Source organism: Manduca sexta, chromosome 12 (genome assembly GCF_014839805.1).
Source record: "Manduca sexta isolate Smith_Timp_Sample1 chromosome 12, JHU_Msex_v1.0, whole genome shotgun sequence".
NCBI classification, from domain to species: Eukaryota; Metazoa; Arthropoda; class Insecta; order Lepidoptera; family Sphingidae; genus Manduca; species Manduca sexta.
The window spans coordinates 8,745,888-8,756,600 of NC_051126.1; the positions used below are offsets into that span (position 1 = coordinate 8,745,888).

The window sequence follows — 10,713 nt, forward strand, 5'->3', positions numbered from 1 at the left end:
CTCATATCAATAAAATCCGTGATTTAGGGTACATTACAAAACACAACTATCTAATTTCATTTGAAATATCAACAAACGTAGATTTCTAGTTGAAATAACGAGGCTGCGAAGGGTAGACGCTCAGGACCAATCTCATTGGGAAATTTGCGAATGCAACTGACTCCAGCCCTCTTAGAATGTCCCCAAGAAACGCGCCTGATAAGTCAATATCGCTTAATTTTGATGTTTGTAATTGATCGCGAAATTAACCCTTTAATGCGTCAGTCATGTCTTAATCTCTCAATGCATCCCAATAAAACGACACGGAATTGTATAGCATTTTTTGTCATATTCTAAGACTGATGTCTAATTCAATTGTCAGTAAGTGCATTTTGATTTCTGATACCCATTGATACTCATTGTCGCAATCGTGCTAAAAACTAAATATAAGGAAATATAAGCTAATATTTTCAAAATGATTGAATGTTAATACATAGTATGTACTGTACACTAGGTACAGGATTCAAGATATCTCTTCTGAATATATTTTTATGGGACTCGATCGACATGGCTGATTTTAATTCAATAATTTGTCAGGTTACAAAAAAATTTGCGTCAATTAGCTATACGTAATATTTTAATAAATAGATTTAAATCTCTTTTTTTTTCAGAGTATTTAAACAAACTAGTTTGGCATTATTTTAGATCTCAGAATATTTACATCAAACTACATTTAGTTACGATTGTTCTGGCCATTTATTTATGTATTTTGATCACACCGAAGTTGTTACGCATCACAACTAATGAAATATAATATGATATATTTATAACTTTTTATTGAACACCACTTAGATGTAAATACATGTTGTAAAGATACATTATAAAACTACTTCACCAACATGCATTTTGCAGTCATAAAATGAACACGTAGCCACAATTGAAGAAGCGTCTTGTTTCCAATCAGCGCCGTACGCGATGCTCTCATGGTCCATATACTCGCAGATAACATCTAATTCCTCGTTAGCCCGGAGTATGCGGAACCCTCCATACATGCAAGCAGCCAGTATTATGTCTGATTTGTTAGGATGCCACTTCAAACGCCATACCCCTCCTTTGACGTCTGCATCTGTGACGCACGTCTTGAGGTTCCTACAGTCCCATAAACGCACTTTTTCGTCGTAACTGAAAAATATATTGTAAAAAATACAAATTTTCCATAATTTGTCGAAGGTTCCAAATAAACATTAACTTAACTTAGCGGCCGATCAAGTATTACGTGACGCAATTTGGGGGAGGGGAGTCTTGTAAAACGTTACGATGCGTTACAGAGGCGGGAGGGGGATTTCGTACAAAGCGTTATGTAACATTGTTTTTTTATTTTAAAACAATAACAAGGGTATTTTAGGAAGTTTCCGGTATTTTGCGTAAAATAATTGTGAATATTAGGAAAAAATTGTAACTTTTACATAACTTATGGAGGGGGTGCGGGGGCGTACAGGAAAATGTTACGGCGCGTTGCATGGGGGGTGAGGGAGTCAAAAATCTTCAAAAATTGCGTTACGTAATACTTGAACAGCCCCATACTATCTTAACTAAAATTACTATCCAGAGGGACGACGCGAGGCTCTTGTTTCTTGAAACAAACAAGGTGCCAAACTGATGGTTGATATCGATTATTAAAATTTACAGAAGATCCAAAAGAACCATCGGCTTTCGTACTATTTTTTTGTTTGTTGGTCTGATCAGACCTCTTCATCACGCGAAATGAGCAAACAAAAGTAAACCAACCTTCCTGTAAGTAGTTGATGTTCTTTGTCTACATGGCTCCTCACAGTTGTAACTCCTGCCTGATGCCGCTTGTTGACAGCAACGGCTACATCTGCCATTCGTACATCCCAGCACTTAAAGACACAATCATCGCCACCTGAATATTCTTTCGGTTATATCACTGATCTGCTATTTAGTGCATATAAAACTATTAAGTATTACAAAATTAAAAAAACATGATATATATGCTTAATATATCATGTTTTTAATTTTGTCATAATAGTTTTTGTTTAACAATCAGCAATCGGTACACAATAATTAGCGAACATTTCGTTTTACATTATACGAAATAACCATTTACCTGAATAAAACAAATCCGTGTTCCAATAATTAAACGCTGCTATCCATGCCTCGTACTCGTGAGCTTTCCATGTACCCAAACTTTGTATGTTGTCTCCAATTAATTTCATAACAGTCACTGTACCCGATGAATCGCTCACTACCATGGTTGGTTCTTCGGACCGTGTCTTATTCGTCGACCAATCGTGCGACAAAGCTAACACATTTTCACCAACCATGTGATCAAACCAAAATTTTAGACTCAATTTTCCGTTATTATCGATCAAGCGATACAACTGAAGAGTACCGTCCGAAGTAACGGTTGCTAAAGTCGGGTGATTCTGAATAGGCCACTGGCTCCATTTTTGATCTAAAATGCCTGGAGTGTCGATAGTTTCTATTGGACTGATTTCAGTTATGTTATCGTTTATAACGAAGAGGTATATCCTTCCGATCCGCTTTTGTTTCGGCGATGTTTGTTCTAAAAACAAAAATGATTCAATATAATATTATATATTTAAATGAGCTTTGATAAATTAATAATAATTCGATTTCCAAGTTGAATGAAAATTATTTTCAGTATAATAAGGTTACCGTCTCAACCTCTATGACATTATAAGTCGGACGAAGGTATTATTTAGAAGTAACAAAAAGAAATAACTATCTTAGGTATCTGATCGAAGTTATCACCACCGCCCACGGACATACTTCCTCAAGTTAGTTATTTTACCTTGTTCTTTGTTATCGAGTTGATACGTGCCGCAAACTAACACGTCACGGTAAGGTTCAATCGGGCACCACTCCACTGAATCGGCACTGTATGTTGTGTTCCAACGCCATTTAGTGTTCCAAGACAGTGACATCGTGAGGCTAAAATTAATAAAGTTTTATTCATGTTCATAAAGTGGACATTTCCGCGAGACGTATAAGTATCGTACCAACCGTCCACGCCGGGCATGTTTAAAACACACAAAATAGACTAGCACAAATGACTTGTAATCTCTAAAACTTTTAAGTTTATTTAGGACTTTGGCCTATCCGCGTGCCAGATTAAATCAAAATCCATTCAGCGGTGTATTTACTTGTATATTTACTTCCAACATACCAACCTACTAATAAATATGTTGACAAACTTTTATAAGTACTCACAATATTAGTCACTTCTATGACCATGATAATTTACTACAACATTACATTTAACCGTCATGCTTAACCTTTTTCTTATGCGTACCGCAAAAAATATCTTAGTTAAGTACTTATAGTGTAGTAGTAAATTTATGTTCTGGTTCGAGAACCAGAACATAAATTTATTGACCTACTTAAATATCATAAAACGTAATTAATATTTTACATTTTATTAATTGTAATAAAAGTATTCACAATTAATTGAATAATTTTATTCTCATAGACTTATAAGTGCAATTAGTGATCTTTGAAAAAGTTTCTTCGGGGTTAGTGATTTTTTTTAAGTGCGACGAGTCACTTTAATAAGCTCAGCGGTACGCACGTAAAAGCTTCGCGCTCTGCAGGTTGAAAATAGATGAATTAAGCAATATTAGGAAATTAAGATTATACCTTTTGTACTTTGGGACATGCACTTTTATGAGTTTCACCGATAAATGCAATAAAGTGCGAAGTACCTAGGCATCAATGGCGAAAGGTAAAATTTTCCGAAAAAGAACCCGACATAACATACAGGTACTACCTGCTGTGCTTAAATGCAGTCTGCAAATCTTTCTAATGATTATTGGATTTTACATTAATTCTAAATAAAGGGAAACCGACAGGAATCAGGTTATATGGACCCTTAACCACTGCTAGGTGTATAAATATAAGTGTATATTGTCTAGGTAACATTGATTATTATCAATGATTATTATCAATATGCAAGCGTTGCGTTATTTACCATGAGGCAAGAAGTGAAGCGGCTTGCTCGACTCGTTATTCAGAACTTCAGATTGTAGACTAATGAGGATTGGGAGATTTTATTTTAAACCTCAACAACGTAATTTTGTGTAGTGAAACGTTATGAAATGGTAATAACTTTACTTAAAATTAAAAATATTGTATATACCTGCTCTAGAATTAGTAGGGACCTACTATCAATAAAATATACATGATTACATTAAAATCGTTTATTATAATAAAAATATGTCCACGATTATTCTGCGGACTACTAGGTACGTGTCGAATCGCATACAACTCCATTTACAAATAATTATCATCAATACTCATAGATGTGTTATAATAATGCTAAAATTTGTACTGAATCATGGTTCATGACTTACAAATTACTTTTGGGACATAAAGTGAAGAGGACCTTACAAATATTACTAGGACTGACTCCTAAACACAATGTCATTTATCTGTAGATACCTAAACAATTGACAAAAATCTTACTGAAATTTATATAAATTTAGAATCATTATTTCGAGATTGGCCTATGATATAGTTCCGGCACCAAGCGCTATCGTGGTTTGAGAGCATTGATTATTTGTACTTTCAAATCGAAAAATGTAAACAGAGCTCTATTCCATTCTAAATAAGGAAACTGTGACACACGTTAAGTGTCGCGCTGAACGGGAAGGATCATCAAATCTGGAACATGCACCAAGGCGTTTGAAGTAATTATAAAAAATAAGTTATTCCCAGCTATATCATTTACCATCGACGAAACAATGCCTAAAATTTGTCTTTTATAAAATCTCTTAAGCAATATGTATTCTAAGTTATTGATGCTGTTTTAGAAGAAATATGATTATTTATCTCTACCACTGGCTACAAGTTTTTTGAAACGCGTAGTATAACTCACTTAGCTTTTACTGATTGATAATTTAATATAAAAATATACCAATTTACCATTATTTTACTCGTATACAGAAATGGTATAGGGTCCCATACGAAAGTGTCTTTCGAGGGCACACGCTTACAGTATACATATACTGCGTTCAATGCAGTGGTTCAGAAGCAGTCCTTTTTATTCTACAAATCTTAACAACAATTAACATTATTCTTTAAATTATGGAAACAATCTGACGAAAACATGCTTCAGGTCATTTTGTGAAGAAACGTTTGATAAAAGTAAGTAGTGTTTCATGCCTAATTTATTTGGTGAGATTTTTGCTCTTTCGTAGGTAATGTGTTACTGTTTTAGCATACCGAATATTTTTGGTTTACAGAGCACCTTAGAAATACAATTTGAATAACAGTAATTTTAGGCATTCATATTTCAATTATTAAACAGTCCTCCACAAAATTCCATCAATTTAAATATTAGTGACACATTAACGATATAAGAGTGTAGAAATATAAATATTGACTGAACGTTGGTATTTAATGAAGCTTAAATATATATATTGAATTATTTCGAAACCGACAACATTTGCTACTTCATGGAAATATAAATTACTTTGACTTGCGCCACTACACAATTGAATACTCGTTTGATACGAGCTTTTAACGATACCACGCATACCCGCTATAGTGGCCAAGAATTTCGAAAACACATTGTATAATAAAATTACTTGATACAAAGACATTCACTTACGCATACAAATGTAAGGTAAAAAGATAATTATGCTAAAAATAAAAAAATATCCATTCAAATTAATTACGGAAGTTACATTATAATATTATATGTAAGTACTTTAACTATTAGTGGTAACTTAGTTTAAAATGTTAAAAACTATTTCGTATTTTTTCTTACATCTAATTCAACTAATGTGTATAAAGTATACTTGACGGCAGTTGGACCAAAATATTCCCTATAGAATTTTGAACTAGCAGAGGTCAAAAGCAAACGGCATTGCATTCTTTTGAGAACATAGTATTTACCGCCGAAGATATATAATATATTTTTTATTGGTCATTTTGATTTTAGAGATTATATTACGTAAGTAATTAAAAAAAAATATGTGGGTGTCTATTTCAGATTTCATATAACTAGACTAATAGAACATATGCAAATTTATTTGGTATATGTATATATTACATAACAAACTTAAATGTTATTTCGCAAAAAAAAATTAAACAGTGGTACGAAATTCCTTTATAATGTTTTAACTATTCCATAAAAAGTGTATTACGAATTAATTTTCTTGAAACAACACTTAGGTAGGATGTGGAATCTTCGTACGTGTTATTCATAATGCCAATAATGTGGTATACATAATGGTTTCTGATATTCAATTTATTGTTAAATACTATTAAGCTTACAAGAGAAATGCAAATACCGTTCATTTAGATACTCTTAATGTATAAGGAACTATTGTCACAGCTGTTTGACGGTAAAACTAACAACTAAATTATGTACAACTTATGGCTATACCTGAAATAAAATAATCAAAATTAATGAGCACGTTTCTCTTAAACACTATTACAGATATAATCTAAAATGAGGTCACCAAATTGGCTTGTACAATAGTAGAAGTGCGTGAGTAGACAAGGATTACTGTTTTCATGAGATGCAAATTACTAAATACGCGTACTTTGCACGACAAAGAGAAAAAATTATGCGTTTAAATTAATGCTTATTATTTCTGTACAGCGTCATCATTGCCGATAAACAAATTATTGAGATTCGGCGCAGTTTCCAATTAATATTTTACTTAAGTAGATGTAGACCACACATTTTTCTCGCCCTGCATCTTGCTGCTGATGGATATTTTGTGGGAGCAAAGTCCCCGATTGCAAATGTGCCGCCCCCTCAGCCGCTATCAACCCTAGGCCACGGCCTATAAAATTGTCTATTGAAATCCAGCACCGATTCGGTGTGATATATATTTAAGTTACTTTTTAGTATCTCCCAATAAATAATGCCAAAATTAAAGAATCGTAAAAGCTTGAAATTTAGAAAAAAAAAGGCGGGACAAGCCCAAAATATTTTTTTGCCTGGCCATGCTTGAATATGAAAGATTAAAAGGTAACCTGTAATTAAGGGATCCTGGGGTCTAGGAAACCACGGATAATGACCCAAGTCGCTCACGTCTTACGCAGTCTCTGCGCTCAACGAGCATTAGTCATAACATTACAATAAGGCAAAGATAAAAGAAGTGAATACACTTAAGTTTAATGATCGAATTCCTCCTGCTCATTGAGCACACTGTTACAGAAAAAATAAGTTCATAATTGAAATATCCATGTTACAAAGGACAGAAACAAGTGTAGAATATTTTCTCTACAACACTTCCTGTTTCAGCTAGGCCACTCCAGAGAAATATAGAGACATATACATATCTTTCTCGCTTATAATATCTCAATACAACTTAAACGCACAAGCCTTAAAAATAATTATAATATCAAAGGAATATTGCTAGCTTGCATCATTGGAAATGAGTGCAATAATGTTATAAACATCCTTATAAACAAACTAACTACTGACATAGACAAATATAAACTTGAATAAGAATATTCTATGTTTAATACCGAAGGGATTCTGAGGGAACTGGTTGTTACAAGGAATTTAATATTAAAATGTCACTCATTACAACAATATGCCGATGACATATATTTAGACACATTAAAATATTTATTTTGTTTCCATATGAGGTAGATGTTCACAATAAATGTTGCGATCACAGCCTGTGTTCGTTCTGATCAAACATCTGTTTGCAATAAATATAATCAGAGGTGAATCTGATGGATCGTAACAACAGGGGTTTGCACTTCTGTTATAAAATTATTCAAATATAATCAGTCTAGCCTACATGAACTCAGATGGATTTATATGTATTCCATGTTTTCTCTCTTGAAATATGAGTATAGAAAGCTTGGCAATCCAAATACCATAGCCCGAAAAACCACAATTTCAAAACAAAAGTGAACATTTTCAATTAAGCCTCTTATTAGGATAAAAGTAATCTTCGTTTTAGTCTATGCCAAGGTTTATTCATGATTGCTTAATAAACGTATAATCATATTAAGAAACTTTTAAATTAGTTAAAAAATATTATATTAGGTATAAAAGTATTATATAAATATTAATTGTTACAACATTAATATTCATCAAATAGACTTTACTTAACAAACCCCTGTGAATATACCTCTGACTATCCGTTAGTAATTACTTTCAACTGCCAAAGACATCATTTACTCCTTATACCTATTAACTGAACACTATTGTTATCAGAGTAATCCATACAAAACTTCTATTGGCAAAATAATAAACAGAATAATTATTGTGGTTTCAAAATTACTTTCTTAAATTTAATTCTAAGTACCCTGAATTATACATTGTAACTCTAATAAAATAGATGCTAAACTTCACAAATTATGTAAAATATTTTGTCCAGTGACAAATGAATAAACTGTATGCTTCCATTGTCACAATCAATAAGTAAATTATAAAATTGGGCAACTATATTTTATTATGCTCATTGTATTTATCAAATTAATCTCGACCAGTCACACTCTAAGCAGAAAATTAGCTAGCACATAAGAAATATTTATTCTCTTCACTTGTGTGTAATTATCCTTTTGCCATGGCCCATTACACAGAAAAACCTAGATATATAAATTATACTTGACATTAATATCTGTGTCCAACACATTTATGTATCCATCCAATTATTTCACAGTACTTAAGGCGATACCTCAAGGTCCATTTTCATACATTTTGTTTCACCTTTAATCTGGGTAACTAAACAAGTATTGGCAAGTAAAGAATTTAAATTCACGTCTAGTTAGTGATTAGTTCTCGCAGTTGAAAGAAAAACGTAAAAATAATTAATAATCATGGATATTTCAGCCTTTAAAATTTAATATGACGAAATTTAACTATCACTAACTAGACGTGAATTTAAATTCTTTACTTGCCAATACTTGTTTAGTTACCCAGATTAAAGGTGAAACAAAATGTATGAAAATGGACCTTGAGGTATCGCCTTAAAGCATACTGCTAGATTTACTTTTGATGAAAATTTTTATTAAGATATAATGAATATCACCTAAACATATATGAATTATTTTACTCTAAATTTTTTTAATAACATATCAAAATCAATATAAAAGAGTTTCAATAAACTAAAAATATGCAATATAACATGTTGATAAAATCCTGCCATTTTTATTGATATTGCAAGGCATTTCTGCAGTGAAAGAGTTTTTCAAAATTATGTTTAAACTACAAGTAAAATAAAATATTTAGTGTCTTATAGCAGTAAGTAATTAATGTATACACTTTATATTATAAAACTGACTTTTAGATGTCTACTGAGATATAAACTAAAAACAAAATACTTAATGGAAATGAATGTAGGCAGAAATATCAGTTTCCTTTAAGCATCAGATATTCATATGATTTGTGTGACACCAAAACTATAAGCTTCTTTAGAAACATGACATCCCACACAACTCTAAACATTGCATCATGGATTCATAACAATGGGTATAGTTAAACAATTTCACCTATTTGTTTGCTTATTAAATTATATACCATTTTGCTCAGTGTCCATGACAGGAAGACATGGCATCATAGTATGGTTCTGCAGCAATTCAACTTCATTCACAACTCATAACTCATCATTCTCAATGACAGTTTAAATTGGGTAGTTATTCATATATATTTGATGCCTATAAATTAACATTGGGTTCATAAAAAATACTATCTATCTTGTTCTATATGCCCACTTGAAACTCTTGTGATAATTTTCAAATATATATCATTAGGTGACTTGAAATAAATTTTATATAGGTGAATACTTTATGCTGTACTTGCAGATTGTTGCATTTGGTTTTGACTTACTATCCATATTAACATAAATGTCCTTACAGGTTTATTATATCAAGCTAATTCAGAACTTGAGGTACATCCAAATTGACTGTGGTATGTTATAGGTAAACAAAACTATTGACGTGCTGACCTCTCGGTCTCAATGAGACACTCTCTTACAAGGATACGAGCATGAACAATGCCACGCTTCAAACGTTCTGCTGAACTGCGACTACCGGAATAGCTTGGCCGCACTTCCTTACCCATTTCTTCTATGACTGCAAGTAATTGAGCGTATTTCGACATCCCATTATCCTTGTCTTTTCCAGAGGACGACGGAGATGAGGCTGGGACAGTTGATATAGTGGCATGGCTACTTGTAGCGAGGTTAAGGTCCTTGTGTACATTCTTCCCACTCATAGGAATCGCCGTCACTGTTACGTCGCTCAATTTTGACTCCACGGCCTGAATATCCATCGCGTCCATGACAGTCTAAAAAAAGGCGGTTTTTAGGAACAGCAAAAACCGAAAGAATTGCTCACAGTAACTGAAAACTTACCAATCTTACACCTAACCGATAAGTGGTTTCGAGATCAACGTCAAGTTCCGTGGACACATAGCAAGTGATAAGTGATAAATTCTACAATAAAATATATGCCATGAAAAACATACCTATCCAATAGGACCGCCTTCAGATTCTTGTAGAAGATAGTACACCACGAAATGTGACACAAAATTCTATAGTTTCATATAATATTGGAATGTACTTAAGTCTCCGGAAACACATATAATTTATGAAATAAAAATATTTTATTGTAAATAACAAACAAGTTCACAAATCACCACATTGACAGGAGACCTACTTTTTTCTAACTATGATATTTCAATGTACTGCCACGGTACCAAAAATATTTTAGTCG

At 32.6% G+C, this 10,713-nt stretch overlaps 2 protein-coding genes across 2 annotated transcripts; both read right to left on the minus strand.

The window, feature by feature from the left end:
- Window positions 1-795: 795 nt before the first annotated feature.
- LOC115441543 (diphthine methyltransferase) lies at window positions 796-10,671 on the minus strand. Its single transcript, XM_030166362.2, has 5 exons — window positions 10,466-10,671; window positions 2,816-2,955; window positions 2,108-2,566; window positions 1,768-1,903; window positions 796-1,161 (listed from the first exon to the last, which is right to left on the minus strand). The coding sequence occupies exons 2-5, from the start codon at window positions 2,946-2,948 to the stop codon at window positions 858-860; spliced, it is 1,032 nt and encodes a 343-aa protein (XP_030022222.1). The 5' UTR covers window positions 2,949-2,955; window positions 10,466-10,671; the 3' UTR covers window positions 796-857.
- On the minus strand, window positions 9,712-10,283 carry LOC115441544 (cyclin-dependent kinase 2-associated protein 1). Its single transcript, XM_030166365.2, has one exon. It carries the CDS (start codon window positions 10,277-10,279, stop codon window positions 9,929-9,931), a length of 351 nt encoding a protein of 116 aa, XP_030022225.1. The 5' UTR covers window positions 10,280-10,283; the 3' UTR covers window positions 9,712-9,928.
- Window positions 10,672-10,713: the final 42 nt, after the last annotated feature.